This window comes from Dipodascopsis tothii, assembly GCF_038497935.1.
Source record: "Dipodascopsis tothii strain CBS 759.85 unplaced genomic scaffold V1510scaffold_4, whole genome shotgun sequence".
Taxonomy (NCBI): domain Eukaryota; kingdom Fungi; phylum Ascomycota; class Lipomycetes; order Lipomycetales; family Lipomycetaceae; genus Neoaidaea; species Neoaidaea tothii.
This window is the reverse complement of record NW_027117988.1, coordinates 393,531-411,945: the sequence shown is the minus strand read 5'-3', so window position 1 is coordinate 411,945 and position 18,415 is coordinate 393,531. Positions and strand designations below refer to the sequence as shown.

Sequence of the window (18,415 nt, the reverse complement as noted above, 5' to 3'; positions counted from 1 at the left end):
CTCGACGGAGTCGCCGCCGGAGGCTCGTCCATCGTCATATAGCCGCATAGCCGCAATGCCCTGCGACAGCAGCTTCCCCGGACCACCTGTCCTCTCCGCGTCCGCCTGCCCGCGCCTGCCTGCCCGCGCCTGCCCGCAGGGCAGCCACCCTCGACGGAGTCGCCGCCGGAGGCTCGCCAGTCCTCATATAGCCGCATAGCCGCACCGCATAGCCGCATATAGCCGCACGCACACACATAGTAATACATTCTCTATAGTACAGTATACAGGCGAGCAAAGCTACAGCGGGACCTCCAGGTCGTCGAGCAGGCCCAGCAGCTGGGCGTACGGCACGGTGATGCGCTGGATCTCGCGCTGCTTGCCGATCAGCGAGATGATCTCCTTCAGCAGCGCGCGCTTGTTGAGGCCGCACAGGTCGTCGGCATAGCCGGCCTCGGACTTGAGCGCAGCAGCGTCGGCGGCATCGTTGGCGATCATGGGCCCCATGAGCTCGCGGCACAGCTCCTCGAGGCGGTCCTTCATGCCCTCCTCGGCCATGCGGCGGGCGTACATGAGCAGGAACGTCTTGAGCTCCTTGCGGGCGCCCAGCAGAATGGCGGTGCCGATGCGGGTCTCGAGGTGGGCGATCGAGACGGTGGTCTCGATGCCCTCGTAGCCGTCGACCATGAGCGCGCTCTTGACCATGCTCTGGAGGAAGCGGCCGCGGCCGGCGCGCTTGACCTCCTCGTCGGTGCGCCACTCGGTCATCGAGATGAGGTCGCCCTGGCGGCGGACGCCGGACGAGTCCCAGTACTGCGAGCCGACGGCCCACCAGGACTCGGAGATGCGGTGCCAGCAGAGCATGTCGCGCGAGTAGGTGTAGGCGCTGCCGTTGCTGAGCGAGACGATGACCGAGCCCGCGACGGTGATGCCGCACGAGACGATGGCCACGGCCTTGTGCAGCGCGGTGTCGGTCTGCGACGCGGCGTCGAAGATGGGCGCGGTCGAGACCGGCGGGTGGCACGCGGCCAGCGTGTCGACGTTCCACACGTAGAGCATGCCGGTCGACGTGACGCACATCAGGAAGCTGCCCTTGGACTCGAGGAAGCAGGGGTTGGCGTCGAGCACGAGCGGCGGCAGCAGCCGCCGGCCCGCCGGCGAGTACACCACGACGCTGCCGTCCTCGCAGGCCACCGCCCAGAACGCCGTGTTGCCGGTCATGAGCAGCGCCATCTTGGGCAGAAAGTCCGTCCAGAAGACCTGGCCGCGCTTGGAGAGCGTGATCTTGGTGGGCGCGCGGTCGCCGGCGCCGTTGCGGGCCTCGAACACGAGCGACGACTTGTCGGGCTGCAGGCTGAGGAACGCGCGCACCTTGGGGACGCCCAGGCGCAGCTGCGAGACCGCCACGGCCGGCGCGATCACCGCGGGCCGGATGAACTCGGGCACGTCTGTGGCGCGCGCGCCGCCGAGCAGCGCCACGCGCTTCGGGTCCGGCTCCTCGAGCTCGTCGGCCTTGACGCGGTGCTTGGTGCCCACCACGAGCGCGGCCACGCCGCCGGGCGGCAGCCGGTCCGACGGCCGCGAGAACTCGGCGACGGGCCCGGCGCCGGCCGTTGGCAGCGCCGCCAGCTGCGGCGCCTGCGCGAAGTTGCCTGCCGCCGGCGCGCCCGAGAACGACACCAGCTGCGGCGTCACGCGCTTCTTGCCGTCCTTCGTGATGGTCACGCGCTGCGCGGCCAGCGGCTTGGCCGTCGTCGGCTGCGCGACCGGCTTGGCCACGACCGGCGCCGGCGCCGGCGCCGGCGCGGCCGGCACGGACGCGGACGCGATCGTCGCCGGCGTGCCCGTGCTCGCCGCCCGCTCGCCCTCCATGATCAGGTCCATCTTGTCCTTGCTCTGCTCGGCCTCCTTGACCGCGGCCTTGTCCTCGAGCGCGAGCTGGTGCACGCTCTCGGGGAAGTGCATGTTGTCGCGGCCGCCGCCGTACTTGGCCAGCTGCTTCTCGTTCTCCTCCACGGGGATGATGTAGCCCAGGTCGCCCTCCTCGAAGACGCAGACGAGGATGGTGCCGTCGAGCGAGCTCGCAAACAGCTTCTGGCCGTCGGGCGACCAGGCCAGGTCCGTGATGGCCTTCTCGGAGATGTTCTGCGCGACGATGATCGGCCGCGGGTTGGACGTGTTCCACACGCTCAGCGCCTTGTCCTGGCCGGCGCAGGCGATCACGGTCACGAGCTGCTTGGAGCCCTTGGCCTTGGAGAACATCCGCGGCGAGAACGCGGCGACCTCGACCGGGCCCTCGTGGCCGATCAGGTGGATCTCGCTGTCCCAGATGCCGCGGTTGACGATGGCCACCGTCGCCACCGGGCCGTTGGTCGAGTTGGCCGCGGCGATGTGGCTCCCGTCCGGCGACCACGAGCACCGCCGGAAGTACGTCGTCAGCGGCGAGCCCTCGAACGGCGCCGTGACCGTGGTCTCGAGCGAGAACTGCATGTCGCTCTGCGACGTGCGGTGGTACCGGAAGATCTTGATGGTGCGGTCGTCGGACGCGGTCGCAAAGTACTTGTTGGCCGGGTCGAACGAGATGCCCTTGACGTGCGACTGGTGCACGTCCAGCCGCTTGATTTTCTCGAACGTGGACCCGCTCCAGATGATGATGCCCGAGTCGAGCGCGACGCTGACGAGGATGCTCGAGTCGGGCGCCCACGCCAGGTCCTGCACGTCGTTCTCGTGGCCGACACACCGCCGCTTGACCGCCCACCGCTCGGTCTCGGCCTCGCCCTGGGAGCCGAACTCCTTGCGCGGCACGCCCTGGGCCTCCTCGTCGCGCTCCCAGATCAGGATGATCCGGTCGTCCGAACCGGAGGCCAGGAACCGCCCCGACGGCGAGAACCGGACGACCGTGACCGCGCCTGCCGTCAGCGCGCCCGCGCGCCCACGTACCCGAGTGCGTGCTCATGCTGCACAGCTGCTTGACCGCGCCCGCGTCCTCGGGCTCGCCGTTGCCGCCCTTGCCGGCGCATTCGTACACGGTCTCGGTCGACCAGATGCGGACCTTGCCGTCTGCGAATCAGCCCCGCCGCACGCCGCGCACGCGCGCCGGCCCGTGGCCGCGCCCGCCGCCGCCAATTCCGTACCTAGGCCGCCCGACGCCAGTCTAGAGCCGTCCGGATGGACGTGGAGCGAGTAGATCTCGAACTTTTTGTTTTCCTCTGCGCGGTCAGCACCGCGCGCCGCGCCATCAGCACTTGCCTGAATGAGCCAGCCATGACGGCTTGAGGTAGTACATGCTTGATTCGGCCGCGGCCCGTGGAACCGATCGCCCGTTGACGGCGGTGGATGGACTGTGGGGATGGCTGTGGATGGACGACGCTGGCGGTCTTCAAGGGACGCGCCACACCACATCCGCGATTTTGGGTGTGGCGCTGCCGCGCCGTGCTCCGCGCGGACAGGGCAACGGCCACGCCAGGGACGGCGCGGCGGCCGGGACGGCCAGCGACGACTAGCGACGACGGCGCCGCGCCTACGGGCGGGCACGCCAGCCAGGCGGCCGCCGCACGGGCGGATCGGCCGGCGAGCGCGCCGCCGCAAACGTTCACAATTACAAGTAAATTCACACTATGTATTGGGTACAACTTTTTAGACCTTGATGGCAGCCTCCAGAGCCTTGGCGCGCTTCTCAAGCTTGGTGGTGGTCTTGGTGCCCATGATACCACCGCCCCACTTCTTGCGGGCATCCTCGTGCTTGTCGTTGAAGTTCGAGCGGATGGCAGTCAGGACAGTGGCCAGCTCGGCCTTGTCCTCCGAGCGGACGTCGGTGATGGCCAGGACCGACGACGTCTTCTTGTGGACGACGGTTCCGAGCTTGGCCTTGCCCTTGACGATGGCGTACGGGACACCCATCTTGCGGGCCAGGGCCGGCAGGAAGACGACGAGCTCGATCGGGTCGACGTCGTCAGCGATCAGCAGGAGCTGGACCTTCTTGTTCTCGACCAGGCCGACGACGTGGTTGAGACCGTACTTGACGACGTACGGCTTCTCCGAGACGTCCTCCTTCTTCTTGCCGTCGGCAATGGCAGCAGCCTCCTTGGTCAGACGCTCCTTCTTCTCGGTCTTGGTCTCCGGACGGTACTTGTTCAGGAGCTTGAAGACCTGCGAAGCAGTGTTCTTGTCAAGAGCGGTCTGGAACTGGGCAATGGCCGGGGGAACCTTCAGACGCATCTTGAGGATCTTGCGCTGTCTCTGCAGACGAACGTACTCGGGCCACTTGACGAACCGCGAGAGGTTGCGCTTGTGCTGGATGTCCTGACCGACACCGAAGTTACGCGGCTTGCGCTCGATCAGGGGGTTCTTCGCAGCCTTCTTTCCGGCCTTGGAGGCGGGGAACGGCGAGGGGGCGACCTTCTTTCCTTTGGGCGGCTGTCATTGAGAACTCGTCAGCATGCTTCAACGAACTAGTCGCGGCACACCCGGGTCTCTACAGCCCTGCAGCGGACTGCAGGGCTCAGCCTGTGCGAGGCGCACAAAAGTGCGTGCGGTGTTTGCGCCGCAGCGAGCTGCGGCGGGATCCAAACGTCGACGAGACCGGATCGGTCTGCGTCGTCCGCCCTCGACATTGCCGTCAACGCGCACCCTGCGCTGTGCAGAGAACCTCGGGCGTGTATGTCCGCGCGCGCCGGTTGGACACCGGCGACTGATGCGCTTTAACTCACCATTGTTACTATGTTGTCGAACAGATGTTGATGTGAATGACAGACAAAAAAAATCCTTGGACCAAAACTAATTAACGCTGGTGTGTTGCGCAGACGGTGTTGCGGCTGCGCGCCGTTTGGTTGTGACTGTCTTTTTAGCGCAACCCTGCGCAAGCCCTCACACTAGTTAGGGTTGCTGCGCACCTCGCCGCTCGCGGCGCAGCAGTGGCGCGGGTGGCTGGGCATCGGCCCCAGCTGTCATCCACCCAGCCTTCGCCCACACGCGCATGACCACAATGTCACCCCACAGATCGCCACAGCTGTCACCCCAGCGATCCCCGTCTGCCCTTTAGCTCCTGGCCTGCGCAGCTTGCTATTGACAGATAGCCCGCATGTGTCATCATCCTATTTTCAATTCGGTTTAGGCAGCTTCTTGCCAAAAAGGAACAGTTTTTGTCCCGGCGTCCCATTAAAACACCGCAGCGTCAACTGCGCAGGCACAGCGGTAGGGGATAACTCATTAGACACGGTCACAGCTATATATTTTACGGCAGGCAGTCGGCGAGCGCACTGTGCCTGGCATTCGGATTCGGCCAGAGCACTGCCGGCACTTCCTGATAATCGTGGACCGCTCCAGAGACCTGGCGGTAGACCGAACGAGCGGAAAGCGTGTTGATTGGATGCCCTGCTAGACTGCGCAACCATGGTCGTGATTGCAGTCGACATCTACAAGACGGTCAAGGTGAGTTGGCCGACAGACGGCGGGCGCGGGCGAGGCTGCCGCGCGCCGACCGCGATGCGGGCAAGTGAACGGGGCTGACTGCGACAGGGAGCGACCAAGATCAAGGTACGTGGATGACGGGATATCAGCCGGCGGCGGCAGGACGGCGGCAGGCCGGACGCGTGCGCGACCGGCCGGCGACGGACGATGGCTGGCACCCTCCGCCCGCGTGGGCCGATCGTGTGCGAATTGCGCTGCCAGGACGGATGCGGGGCTGGGCAGCGGGGAGCGCGCCTGCAGTGGCCGGCACGCGCCGGCACGGTCGTCTGAGGCCTGCGCGACGGCCAGCAAGCTGTCGGCGGCGGCGCGCAGCCCGCTTGCACCGGCCGGCGCCGCCCTGCCCTCTCCGGCTGTCTCCGGCCCGTCTCTGGGTGTGTCTCTGGCGCATGCTGACCCGCAGATGGCCGCTCCCAAGGCCAAGTACATCGAACCGATCCTGAACGGCACCGAAACGTGGCCGCTGGAAGAGCTCTTCGGAGCGATATCGGTGCGCATGCGCGACTCGGCGTGGACGGTCGTGTACAAGAGTCTGATCGTGGTCCATATCATGATCCGCGAGGGCAAGCGGGACGTCGTGCTCGAGTACCTGACGCACCACGCGCGGCTGCTGGACTGCAAGCACATGGCCACGACAGGCACCAAGTTCAGCCAGCCGATCATCCGGTACAGCCGGTACCTGCAGGAGCGGGTGAAGCAGTTTGCCATGGTCAAGATCGACTACGTCCGGCACAAGAAGGAGAACCCGATGCACGGGCGGCTACGGTCGCTGACGGTGGACAAGGGCCTGCTGCGCGAGACCGAGAGCGTGCAGTCGCAGATGGAGTACTTGCTGCTGTGCCGGTTCCACGCGAGCGAGGTGCAGGACGACATCACGCTGACGGCGTTCCGGCTGCTGGTGCACGACCTTCTGGCGCTGCACCAGGCCGTGAACGAGGCCGTGATCAACGTGCTGGAGCACTACTTTGAGATGTCCAAGATCGACGCGCGGCGGGCGCTGCAGATCTACAAGCGGTTCGTGTCCCAGATGGACGGCACGATCGAGTACCTGCAGGTCGCGCGCAAGCTCGAGAGCGAGACGCGGCTGATGGTGCCCAACATCAAGCACGCGCCGACGTCGCTGACGTCGTCGCTCGAGGAGTACCTGAACGACCCCGATTTCGACGTCAACCGCAACCAGTTTCTGGCGCAGCGCGAGGCCAAGCGGGCGGCCGGCCGGACGTCGCCGGTGAAGGTGCCGGGCAGCGCGGGCTCGACCGGGCCGGTGCGCACGTCCGTGGGCGGCGCGAGCGACGTGGTGCCGCGCCAGGCCGACAAGCAGCTGATCGACTTCTTCTCGTCGATCGACAACGACCCGGCCGGGATGCCGGGGCAGGTGCAGCAGATGGCCGCGCAGATGACGGGCGCGGCGGGGTACGCGGGCGGCTTCCAGGCGCAGCCGACGGGCTTCCAGGGCCAGCAGCCAGGCTTTCCGCCGCAGCAGACCGGCTTCCAGCCGCAGCAGACCGGCTTCCCGGGCGCGCCGCCCGCGTACAGCTACGGCTCGCCCCAGCCGCTCAGCTCGGACTTCACCGGCGCCGGCTTTGGCGGGTACTCGGCGCAGCCCGCCCAGCCGCCCGCCGAGGGCTTCTTCCAGCCCCAGGCCACCGGCCAGCCCGCCCAGCCGCCCGCCCAGGCGTTCTTCAGCCAGCAGTCGGTGTTCGCGCCGCTCATCGCCCAGCACTCCGGGCTCCAGCCCCAGCGTACCGGCACCAACCCCTTCCGACTCAGCATGCCCGGCCCCCCCACGGCCGCGCCGCTGACGGTCCAGCCCACCGGCAAGACCAACCCGTTCGCCGGGCCGGCCGCCGGCAGCGCCCTCGGCACCGTCCCCGAGCACACCGGCGGCCGCGGCGACGGCCTCGCCCGGGCCGGCACCAACCCGTTCGCCCGCACCGCCACCGGCGCCGCCGCCCCGCTCGAGAGCCAGCCCACCAGCCGCAACCCGTTCCGCCAGTCGCAGCCGCAGCCCGCGCCGCAGCAGTGGTGATCAAGCACAATCGGCGCATTTTGGATTGTATTTTACGTAACTACCCATGGTCTCTCCATCTACGCCATCTTGGCCTGGCTGAAGTCGAGTTCTGCCGTCAGCGCGTCCGTCTCGGTGCCTACCTGGGTGCTGCTGCTGGAACTTGCGCAGCAGTTCCTCCTTGCGCTGCTCGTCCGACGTCTTGCCGCCCATCTCCTTCTGCCGCTGGTCGAACATCATCTTCTCGACCATGCCGCGGGTCTCGCCGTCGAGGTCGCTCAGCCGCGAGTTCTCCGGCTGGATCCGCTTGACGTCGATCTCGGGCGCGCCCTTGACCACGCAGCTCCACCACTCGACCTGGTTCGACTTGGTCAGCGTCAGCGTGACCTCGCGCTGGTCCTCGATGCTCCACGTAGACTCGTCGACCTTGATGGGCTTGTACAGCTCGCCCTGGAGCACCGGCGGCGCGCCCTTGACGCCGACCGAGATCGCCGTCCGGCTGAAATCGATGGCCAGGTCGCGGCCGCGCGTGCCGGGCGCGACAGCCAGCGTCACCGTGACCTCCTCGAGCGTCTGCGTCCACTTGTACGGCAGGGCGGCCTGCTCGGCCCGCTCCTGGGCGATCGCGGCGAGGTCTTCTTCCTTGGTCGGTTCGGCGGCCATTGTTTGTTTCGGAACGTTGGAGAATTTCGCAGTTAACACCAAAAAAGCGCGCCGGCGTCACCGCACCAGCGCAATCCATCGGCATCGACACGGGCGCATCGCCGAGGACAGCGGCGCGACATCGGCAGGGCTTGGCAGGGACCGGGCGGCCGGACAAGGCGCGACAGAGACCGGCGCGGCCGCGCACCAGGCGGAAAGCGGGACAGCGGCATCGGCCGCAGAGACGGCGAGCGCAAGCATCGGGCTATGGACACGTCCACGCTGCCCGTGGAGGCGCTGGAGTCGCTCCGGCTGCGGCTCTCGCACGTAAGGAGGCCGCCGCGCTCGCGCACTGACCCCAGCTCGCGCACTGGCTCAACCACCTGCAGGCCGGCGTGCAGCAGCCGACGCTGCCGTCGCGGCCTAACCTGCACCAGAAGTTCACGATTGTGCTAAAACAGCTGACGTTCCTGTCGCTGACGCTGTCGCAGCACCACGACATCCTGTCGACGACCACGGCGTACCCGCTGCCGTCGTTTCCGCTGCAGACGGAGCCGACGCTGGCGCCGACGCTGCTGCGCAAGAAGCCCGAGCCCGAGGTCGAGGAGTGGCTCGCGGCCGGGCGCGCGGCCGGCGCGGCGGGCGGCGGCACGCGCGTCCGCGACTCGGACGAGAACTGGATGTGGGCGCGCGAGATCGTCAACGGCGAGCGCGAGCAGCGCGCGTGGGACGGGCTCTACACGGCGGACGAGATCGTGTCCGGGCACGCCGAGCGGGCCGAGGCCGCGGCGGAGCCGCGGGCGGCCGCGGCCGACGAGGAGCTGACGGCGGAGCACGTCCTGCGGTACATGTACCAGGGCGTGGACGTGCACGAGCCGATGCGCAAGGTGACCAACGTGCGGCCCGGGCCGATCTCGGCGGGCGTGCGCAAGTAGCAATCTATTTACTGTCTTCTGGCCACGGACGCGCGCAGCAGCTCTACTGCGTCTTCTTGCCCATGGACGCCTTCGGGCCGGGCGCCCAGTACATGATCATCTGCACGGCCAGGCCGAGGTTGAGCAGGAACGCGGCGGCCGTGCCGAACAGCGTCAGCGCGTCGTCGATCTCGGCCAGCGTCGTGAACACGCGCGCGGCCGAGCCGGCCAGGTAGCTGAACACGGTCAGCGCCGACAGCTGGCCGGTCGACTGCTGGCGGTGGTTCTGCAGCAGCTGCGGGATCTTGCTCGTGAGCGACAGCGGAATGGCCGCGAACGCCTGGAGGTACGCCAGCTGGTGCAGCGACACCATCTCCTGCGGCCCGAACAGCGCCACGCCGACGCCGGCGAAGCCGACGGCGATGTAGAACGTCGACAGGTGGCCCGCGTGCGAGTACACGCACACCAGCATCGTCACGATCACGTTCTGGATGGCCAGGAACAGCACCTCGCCGTAGGTCGAGAACGGGAAGCCGTGGTGGATCGAGTACGACAGCGTGATGAAGTAGCCGAGCGTCTCGAACACGTAGCCCGACAGCGAGATGCCCTCCGCCGACTGCGACGCCAGCATCTTGCCGATCTGCGGCAGCTTGATGATCGACGCGAACACGACGATGCCGAGACCGACGACCTTGGACATCAGCAGCGACGTGCACGCCGGCAGGTTGCCCTTGAGCGTCGTCAGCGTGGCCGCGCACTGGTCGCCGACGAGCATCTCGAGGCCGGCGACGGCCGGCGCCGGCAGGTGCGACGTGATTGCGAGGATGAGCGCCTTGATGAGTTCCATTGTTGGGGTTGGCGGCCCGGGCGCTGCGGCGATATGTACTCCGTGAACACGTGACTTGAGGCGGCGTGTCCGTCCAACCAGCAGCGTATAAATGCCGTCCGGCGCCCGCAGCCGCCACCGCGATAACATGGCGAGCATAGGTGAGTACGCGGTGGCGCGCTAGCCTGACGCAGACATCCAGGTGAACGGCTTCCTCTTTGACCTCGACGGCACGCTCATCGACTCGGGCGCGGCCGTCGACGCCCACTGGGAGCGCTTTGCGCTCAAGCACGGCTTCTCGGTCGAGGAGATCCAGAAGTCGTCGCACGGCGTGCGCTCGGTGGACGTGATCGCCAAGTACCTGCCCGAGCTGGCGACGCCGGAGCACGCGGCCGAGCTGGAGGCGCAGCTGCCGCGCGACTTTGCCGACAAGACCGACCCGATTCCGGGCGCGCACCGGCTGGTCGAGGCGATTGTGGCCGGCCACCAGGTGCCGGACGCGGCCGCGCCGGGCCAGACGCGCACGGTCGCGCGCCCGCTGTGGGGCATCGTCACGTCGGGCACGCGCCCGCTGGCGTCGGGCTGGCTCAAGGTCCTGCGGCTGGAGGAGCCCGACATCTTCATCACGGCGGACGTGGTGAAGCAGGGCAAGCCGCACCCGGAGGGCTATATGCTGGGCCGGACGCGGATGGGCCTGGCGGGCGCCGACGACACGGTCGTTGTGTTTGAGGACGCGCCGGCGGGCGTGCGCGCGGGCAATGCCGCCGGCTGCGTGACGATCGCGCTGTGCACGACCAACAGCCGCGAGGCGGTGGCCGCGGCGGGCGCGACGTATATCGTGAAGGACCTGTCGTCGGTCGAGGTCGTCGCCGTCGAGGTGGACGCGGCGGACCGGGCTGTGTTCACGCTGCGGCTGCAAACGATCTAGGGCTGCAGGCCGGGTGCCGGGCCGTGCGGAGCGGCGGCGCATGCGGCGCAACGGGCGCCGGTAGCGGCGGCCGGGCGTGCGGGCCGGCAGCGGCCGGCGCGCGACGACCCGCCGCTGGCGACGGCCCGCATGCTACGTGCAGCGACCCGCATGCTACATGCAGCGGTCCGCATACACGCCGCAGCGCGCGGCGCGCAAATTTACAAATAGAGTCACTGAGTCACACCAAGGGCGTGGGTCCTGGTCACAGGACTGTGTAGATTACCAATCGCCTGGCGATAGAGCCGCGTTTTACCTAGCGCCGGCACAGACCGGTCATTGCTGGGTGTGGCTTTTCGGCCGCCACGGAGCGCTCCGACCGCTATTCGTCGTCAAAAGCCACAGCGTCGCCTACGCACGCCACCTGAACGCATCCCGCATGCAGCTGTTCCAGCCACGACAATCCCGCCCGCAAAGACCGGGGACGCGCGCCGCTCGCGGTGCCTGCCGCCTGGCAACGGAGATCGTCCTGACCGGCCGTATCTTAGCCGCGTTATCTTTTAGCGGAGAGATTGCTATCAGTCGTATCTTGGCGCTTGTCTCATGACGGACACAGATGGTTGCTAATTAATGGCAGCGCGCGATTCGACCAGACTGGAAATTCCAGAAGGGAAGGGGGGAGATAGGGTGACCGAAAGCGCCGCATATGCGCAGCGACGCGCGATGGATATGCAAAAAGTGCGCGCGCTAGCCCAGAGCCAGCTAGCCCAGTGCACGCTGCAAAGCATAATGCGCCTAGGCCGCAGTAGCAGTTCTCGGCGCGCCATCGGCCAAGAACGCGGTCGAAGATAGGACGAGGCCGACGGCCAACTGGCTGTCGCACCAGTCGACGCGCCCGCGATTAGCCTCCGCCGGCGCTGGGGCGCAAAAGAACAATAGACCTCTGGCCGCCCGCGCGGCGCCGGCCGCAGTTCAAGCCACCTGTCGGCGGCGCCGCAGACGTCGATGGCACCTCGCTGCGCCCGGTTAGACAACGGGACGGCGCTGTCCAGCCGGCGGCGCTCGCCACATCGTCGCACGGCTGGCTCTACCCGACGGATCCGCGCTATCTCTTGTGTCAGACACAGACACCGCGCTCTGGCTCGCGCTGCTCATGTACGGTCTAGCCGCCGCCGTCAGCAGACTATCTAGGGCAAGCGCCAGCGGGCGGACGCGCCCATTCGCGCGCTGCCAATCTAACTTTGCATTTAGGTTTAATGTGACACTATGCTACTACTCTATCGGGCCCACCTGGCGTCTCCCCTAGGCATTGTCCGCGTGGACGGTAAGTTTTGTGCGCGCTAGTGCGCGGTCCAGCGGCCTAACTTAGCCGCATAAATCTTATCTCATGGCTTTTGCTCTTGCCGTTTTCGCTCGCCCAGTGCTCTGTCCTCCAGAACGGCCATTATCAGCTGCTTAGACTGCAAAGTGAGTCGCTATCGTCTCACTCGCGTGGCCAAAAGGGGTCAACGCCCAGACAGACGACCGATGGCGGCGGTGGTCTGACGTCCAAGCTAGTAAGATATAAAGTCCGCCACATCCCCCCCGGGATATCCCCAGTAGCATTTGCCGTCCCTTCCACAGGCAATCTTTCACAAGCACCATGGCTGAGCTTCCCAGTGCCATCTTCAACGACACCAGCGAGGGCTGGACCGTGTCCGGCGGTAACCCCCGCGACATGGACGTCAACCTCTCGTACGTCGACTCTGGATTCCACCAGGTCTGGATGATGGCTGCCACGGTCTTCGTCTTCCCGATCATTCCCGGTGTCGCTCTTTTCTACGCTGGTGTCTGTCGCCGCAAGTCCGCTGCCACCATGCTGTGGCAGTGCATGGGTGTCCTCGCCGTCACATCGTTCCAGTGGTTCTTTTGGGGTTATTCGCTCGCGTATGCCGGCAACGCCAGTGCGTTCATCGGCACGCTGCGCAACATTGGCCTGAACAACATTGTCGCCGAGCCCTCGGGCTACATGCCCGAGCCGCTATTTGTGCTTTACCAGCTCATGTTCGCGGTCTGCACGGCTATGATCATGATCGGTGGTGCCTTTGAGCGCTGCCGTCTGCTGCCCTCGATGGTCTTCACCTTCTGCTGGGTGACCATTGTCTACTGCCCCATTGCCTGCTGGACCTGGAACGCTAACGGCTGGCTGTTCAACCTGCCTGCCCTTGACTTTGCTGGTGGTGGCCCTGTCCACATCACCTCGGGCTGCGGTGCTCTCGCTTACGCTATGGTTATCGGCAAGCGTACCGAGCATGACGGCAGCAAGAAGAAGTTCGCCAAATATGTTCCCCACAACCCTTCGCTCATCTTCATCGGCACCTGGATGATTTGGTTCGGATGGTTCGGATTCAACGGTGGCTCGACCCTTAACGCCTCTGTCCGTACTTCGTACGTTCTGGTCAACACTCACGTTGCTGCTGCCATGGGTGTCATTGGTTGGTCGATGATGGACTACATCTTCTACCGCGGTCGTTTCTCGATCGTCGGTGCTTGCGAGGGCTGCATCGCTGGTCTGGTCGGAATCACTCCCGCCGCCGGCTACGTCCCCGTTTACTTTGCTGTCCTCATCGGCTTCTTCACGGCCATCATCGTTCGTCTGTGCGAGAATGTCAACGAGTGGCTCCACATCGACGAGGGAATGGAGGTCTTCCGTCTGCACACCATCGGTGGTATTGCCGGTGCTCTCATGACCGGCCTCTTTGCCGCCGACTGGGTCTCCCTCCTGGACGGTGCCTCGGAGGCCAGCGGCTGGGTTGACCACAACTACATTCAGTTTGGTTACCAGCTTGCTGAGGTCTGCGCCATCGTCGGCTACGCCTTCGTTGTCTCGGTCATCCTCCTCTACATCATCAACTACATCCCCGGCCTGAAGTTCCGTGTTCCGGAGGACCACGAGGTCAAGGGCCTGGACGAGCACCTGCTGTACGAGGAGGGAATGGGCGACCTCGAGCTCAGCGAAATCCTTAAGAAGGCTGGTTTCCTGACGTCGATCCCCGTCAACGACGCTGTTGTCGACGGTGTCGCCCCTGCTTCGGAGGGCGAATCGGCCGAGTCTGAGATTCCCACCAAGTCGTCTGAGGCTGGTGCCGTCTAAGCTGGTTTTGTTTTGGTTTCGATCGTTCCCACCGTGGGATGTGCGGCGCTCTGTGCATTGTCTTGTTTTTTGGGCATACGACGCTGACAACTGTGTATAATAAGAAGTTTGCAGTAATTAATTAGATATGATCACGTTACTCGTTTATTTGTACGGCTGCAAGCCACAGTCGGCAATATAGCCACCCGCAAGCCACTGTGCCGGGAGTTACTCCCCGCCGGCATTTGGCGCTCGTTTCGAAGGAAACCTTGCTATAGATTATCCGACCGCTTGGCAAGTATCAGGGACCCCATCTGGCGGTCTTGCTCCCACGGTCTCGGTAGCGCGCTCTCCTCTGTCCTTCCTACGTACTATAGGCTGCCGCACTGCTGGACGCGTCAGGGGAGCGTCAGGAAACCTTAAGAGTTGGAATCCCGCGGTATGCCAAGACCCTAGTCACGCAATGGGGCAGAGGGTCTCTCAAGTTCGCCAAGTCCGACAGATTGGGTAGAGTCTACTTAATATCGGCTAGCGAGACGGCTTCTTGTATGCCGACTGGCTGCCGCACTAAGGCCTATAGCATCTGGACAGCGTTACCCACAGCTTGGCGCCGCAGTTACGGTTGGCCCATCATCGAAATTGACTGGTGCTGGCAGTTTTCGACTGGCGGCATACAGCATGCAGACGGGTGTGCCGGCCGCGTCCCGGGATCTACGGCAATGACCGGCCTCCCTCCGCTACCGCCAACGCCAATACCAACGCCGCCGCCGCACAATTAAGGGAGCGGCTGTTCAGGGGTAGGCGCAGCTGACTGCCCAAACTTGTTGCATTGTGCCGCACCAAGGTGGTGGTGGTGGCCTTGGCTAAGACCTGAAGTGGCACCAGCGAGGCGGGTAACTGACGCAGACAGACAATAGAGCCCCAGTACAACCTTTCACCCCCGTCTATCTCCGTCAAGATGCGCATTCGCAGACTCTTGTCTGAGCCGTAAATAGTAGCTTTACAGGTGACCTTTACCAGTGTAGCGTAGCGCTCTCTAAGTAGTGCTACCAAACTAAAACTAAACGGTTACGGATATGTACGGAGTGCTGGCTAGGCCAACCGGTGGTCATTTCGCCTTCATGGTGCAGACTACGGGTAGCACCCGAGCGAACTGACTGTGCAGCTGTTCCACTGAAAACTCCGACAGTATCGTATTAGGACTAGTCATATTCTGAGTAAGGACCACGAGATCACCTGCTAGCGCCGGAGGTCCGGCTGCTGGACTGCCATCACTCGCGGTTGCCACACTCTTAGGAACTGATGACCGGCCCCGTCCGTACTATGATGGGGCAAACTCGGAGATATCATGTTATGCAGCCGATGATCGGCCTTGTGGCGCGTGCCAGAGAGCCCTTTCTCTGCTTATGAGGGCAAACAGATGTATGCATTGCGACCCCGTATAACGCCACAATCTTAGTAGACCTGGGTCTATGGTATACATATTTTACGGCCAGACGCATGCATTAGTGCAACGCCGGGTCTCGCCGATACAGGCCGGCGATGACCGCATAATTGTTAATGAAATTCGCATCTTCGGCTCGGCTAGGTGCACCGCCGGCTGTCAGCATCGGCGTAGGCGGTGTAAGACCAAGCAGCACACCAACCATCTCCGAAACCGAGAAGCAACTATGAAAAGCGCTAGGCTACGGTAGAGGGGTGCGACAATCGCCCGGCCGGTACTGGTCCGAAAGGATGCACTACAGCGCCGCACGGTCATGCGGCTCTAATACTCTCGCGTCCCAAGTGTATATTATGTATGATACAGTATCCGTTACAAAAAAAACCATGCTCACGGTGTTATCCCAGCCGGCGGGTGTCGTCGAAAAAGAGTACAACTTCTACGCTGTCAGGTGCCTCGGCGTCTACTACCTCGATCTCGTAGTTTTGTTGCTGGCCTAGCCGGGAGCGCATCCAGCTGTCGTCGACTTCGTCGACCCAGTTATCTGAGTAACCATGCGTAGTGGACGGCTCCATTGGCGAATATAGTATCCGGCTGACCGGCCGCCCACCAGTAATCTTCTTGGCGAGCTGTTTTCGCAGAATTTCCACTAGAACATCATCTGTATCCATGGCATCCTCGATCGCCTCGGTCGGCAGACGCAGAATCTTGCAAATCCGTCGCTTGTAGTCGGACGTGCCGCGTTGAAGGACGCGCATCTCAACGAACGACTTGCCATAGTCACCGGGATCCGCGAGATGAGGCTTTTGCGTCTTGGTAGAGAACGACGTGCTCTGACTGAACGCTGCGCTAACCTCGCTGATGCTGCTGTGGGGGGTCGCGCTCATAGCAGAGTGAGATCTCGGCGGGGTGACGTGCTGATATGAGATGGAGGTCGAGCTTCCCCGCTTGTAGTCTTGAGCAAGGCTGGTGCTCAGATGCTGATTGTCGAAAGATCGGTGCCGGACCGTGTATGCATGTGGGTCGAGCATGTTGTCGAATGTCTGCGGCTGGAACTCTGTGAATGTCGGCTGCGGTGCTGAGCTGGAGTCGGAGACATGGACATGGACGTCTGTTCCAAGAATTGAGCGAGACATAGGCGAGATGCCTATAGATCCAGAGATCCGGTCCATCTCAAAGCCATCGTCTGGCATTTCGTAGCCACCAGGCAGCCAATCGCCGCTTGCTGAGTAACTCGAAGGAAATGAAGGGGACACCGGCGGGCCAACATTGAACATGTGCGCATGATGCGGCGCCATGAAGGCAGGGTCGTTCGGTGACTCCATCGGAGTGACTGGAACAGTAGCAGTCAAGGAAGACGGAGCAGAGGGCTGAGGAGAAGGCACTGCCGACAACGATTGTCCGAGCGCGTGCGCGACCGGCGCGGACAGGGAGACACTGGTGGACCGTCGACGCGGCGTACTGTTTATAACCTGCTGAGCTGCAAGCGAAAGCTGAACTGGCCGAATGACAGGGTCGTCGTTTGGATCTGCGCGATAGGTGAGCGGAGTATATGGTAGCTGTAGGATGGCCTCCAGCCGCGGGTCAAGAGCACGCGTGTCGATCATGTCGTCATCGCTTTCAAGATCAGGTATCGACCGCCGTTTCGGAGGCTTTCGGACCTTGGACTTGCTCTTTGACCGGTTGTTGATAATGCGAGTCTCCTTGCGGCGAGCTCCGTGTAGCCGCATAACCACCACCAAACAGTAGCGAAACTCGGCCGCCTCGAAAATGGGCTGCTGGGCCGCATTCAGAGGTTCGGTCTTACATACCAGACGAAACGGAGGCGAGGTAGTGCCTCCATGCTCTTGGATGTCAGATGTACGAAACTGCAGCTTGAAGCCTATATGAACACGAGGATAGATGTCTCGGCGAGTGAAAGGATCTCCTTCTTCGGCCTGACGCAGGGACTGAGGCTTCCAGCGGATTTTGAAGTAGTCGATGTCTACCTCTGTGACCTCGATCGTATCTGCTGGATCAAGAGCAGGAACTGCGGCTCCTAGCACTGTCGGCTCTTCCGGTGCTGGCGTGAGTAGGCAGTCACGACCGGGAACTCACCATAGTAGATAGCACCTCCTCTCTGATAGTCGATCTTCCGACGTTCCAGGATCCACTTTGACCAGTTCTCATGGATGTTATCACGATGATCACTGCGGTGAGGAGTGAGACGAATCGTTGTTTGATACGTGGGATTTGGAGCGAAAGGCTGCTTGTCGACGATCTCCAAGACGTAGTACGTATCGACGTCCAGGAATGTGGTGGGCTCGCTCTGAGACTTGCGCGACGGAGGAAACATGCCCTTGGACAGCAAGCGCATACGAAAGCGCTCCTGTCCAGGATCCGGCGTCGTCTCAAAGAGCACCATGGGTGCGGCCGCCGGTAGATGACCCGTAGCTTCGACCGGCGACATACTCCGAAAGGGACGGGGAACTGCGATCTTATATGCGGAGCACGTAGTGCTCAAGAGGGCACGGACGGTGGGGACAAGTAGGGCGTGCGTGTGTTCTATATACGCCCCGGGATGCCGCCGGCCCGGCCGCGCCTGCGACTGCGGCAGAGTGCGTCCACGAGCAGGCAAGCGGAGAACGTCCACCGATGGCAGGCATACGACCGGCTAGGACGCGAGCGGAGGTCGGATGGGTTGGCGAATCTTATTTGTCACGCCGGCGCTATCAGATGCAGATAATTAAACCCAAAATGGCTAGTTGTAATATTACTTTTAAGGTTGTCGGCGCGTGGGTACCGCCAGATCTTATCCAGCAATATGGGTCGGCAATGGTACCGACAGCTTGGTGGTAGCCGGGTGCGCTCAGGCACCAGTACCAGTGAGCAGGTCAGGTGGATAGAGCGGGCCAGAGCGGGCGGTGCAACACTGCGCCACAGTTATAATTTTGGCCTGTCCGGGGCCTGCTCCCGAGCTGCACTCAGCCTCAGTTGTAGGCATACTGGTCAGGGCCCCGTGCGTGTGGCGGTGTTCGAGCCGCACAAAGCGGGATTGCCCACTTTCGCGTACGGGGGAAGTGCTGTAAATACGGCCCGAGGCTGGCGCGCGGAGCGTAACACGCGCTGTGGGCAGCCTGC

The 18,415-nt window shown here is 63.8% G+C and overlaps 9 protein-coding genes across 9 annotated transcripts; 4 read left to right on the top strand and 5 right to left on the bottom strand.

Moving 5' to 3' along the window:
- Window positions 1-211: 211 nt before the first annotated feature.
- V1510DRAFT_411610 (TUP1-like enhancer of split-domain-containing protein) lies at window positions 212-3,463 on the bottom strand. Its single transcript, XM_066932933.1, has 4 exons — window positions 3,229-3,463; window positions 3,114-3,188; window positions 2,920-3,039; window positions 212-2,888 (listed from the first exon to the last, which is right to left on the bottom strand). The coding sequence occupies exons 1-4, from the start codon at window positions 3,263-3,265 to the stop codon at window positions 280-282; spliced, it is 2,841 nt and encodes a 946-aa protein (XP_066791008.1). The 5' UTR covers window positions 3,266-3,463; the 3' UTR covers window positions 212-279.
- A 107-nt stretch (window positions 3,464-3,570) lies between these two features.
- Window positions 3,571-4,741, bottom strand: V1510DRAFT_411609 (60S ribosomal protein eL8). Its single transcript, XM_066932932.1, has 2 exons — window positions 4,689-4,741; window positions 3,571-4,395 (listed from the first exon to the last, which is right to left on the bottom strand). The coding sequence occupies exons 1-2, from the start codon at window positions 4,689-4,691 to the stop codon at window positions 3,616-3,618; spliced, it is 783 nt and encodes a 260-aa protein (XP_066791007.1). The 5' UTR covers window positions 4,692-4,741; the 3' UTR covers window positions 3,571-3,615.
- A 319-nt stretch (window positions 4,742-5,060) lies between these two features.
- Window positions 5,061-7,656, top strand: V1510DRAFT_411606 (ANTH domain-containing protein). The gene is made up of 3 exons (XM_066932931.1): window positions 5,061-5,409; window positions 5,497-5,514; window positions 5,849-7,656. Exons 1-3 carry the CDS (start codon window positions 5,371-5,373, stop codon window positions 7,472-7,474), a joined length of 1,683 nt encoding a protein of 560 aa, XP_066791006.1. The 5' UTR covers window positions 5,061-5,370; the 3' UTR covers window positions 7,475-7,656.
- Window positions 7,402-8,476, bottom strand: V1510DRAFT_411605 (CS-domain-containing protein). The gene is made up of 2 exons (XM_066932930.1): window positions 7,597-8,476; window positions 7,402-7,565 (listed from the first exon to the last, which is right to left on the bottom strand). Exons 1-2 carry the CDS (start codon window positions 8,114-8,116, stop codon window positions 7,534-7,536), a joined length of 552 nt encoding a protein of 183 aa, XP_066791005.1. The 5' UTR covers window positions 8,117-8,476; the 3' UTR covers window positions 7,402-7,533.
- On the top strand, window positions 8,363-9,030 carry V1510DRAFT_360380 (mediator of RNA polymerase II transcription complex subunit 8-domain-containing protein; the record flags this gene model as incomplete). The annotated part of the gene is made up of 2 exons (XM_066931013.1): window positions 8,363-8,422; window positions 8,458-9,030. 2 exons carry the CDS (start codon window positions 8,363-8,365, stop codon window positions 9,028-9,030), a joined length of 633 nt encoding a protein of 210 aa, XP_066791004.1.
- V1510DRAFT_411600 (uncharacterized protein) lies at window positions 8,979-9,859 on the bottom strand (the record flags this gene model as incomplete). Its single annotated transcript, XM_066932929.1, has 1 exon — window positions 8,979-9,859. One exon carries the CDS (start codon window positions 9,854-9,856, stop codon window positions 9,074-9,076), a length of 783 nt encoding a protein of 260 aa, XP_066791003.1. The 3' UTR covers window positions 8,979-9,073.
- A 114-nt stretch (window positions 9,860-9,973) lies between these two features.
- V1510DRAFT_411599 (HAD-like domain-containing protein) lies at window positions 9,974-11,020 on the top strand. The gene is made up of 2 exons (XM_066932928.1): window positions 9,974-9,996; window positions 10,030-11,020. The coding sequence occupies exons 1-2, from the start codon at window positions 9,984-9,986 to the stop codon at window positions 10,761-10,763; spliced, it is 747 nt and encodes a 248-aa protein (XP_066791002.1). The 5' UTR covers window positions 9,974-9,983; the 3' UTR covers window positions 10,764-11,020.
- A 1,319-nt stretch (window positions 11,021-12,339) lies between these two features.
- On the top strand, window positions 12,340-14,022 carry V1510DRAFT_411594 (ammonium transporter AmtB-like domain-containing protein). Its single transcript, XM_066932927.1, has one exon. The coding sequence runs from the start codon at window positions 12,385-12,387 to the stop codon at window positions 13,873-13,875; it is 1,491 nt and encodes a 496-aa protein (XP_066791001.1). The 5' UTR covers window positions 12,340-12,384; the 3' UTR covers window positions 13,876-14,022.
- Window positions 14,023-15,693: 1,671 nt separating this feature from the next.
- On the bottom strand, window positions 15,694-17,744 carry V1510DRAFT_406043 (uncharacterized protein; the record flags this gene model as incomplete). Its single annotated transcript, XM_066932364.1, has 2 exons — window positions 15,694-17,357; window positions 17,393-17,744. The coding sequence occupies 2 exons, from the start codon at window positions 17,742-17,744 to the stop codon at window positions 15,694-15,696; spliced, it is 2,016 nt and encodes a 671-aa protein (XP_066791000.1).
- Window positions 17,745-18,415: the final 671 nt, after the last annotated feature.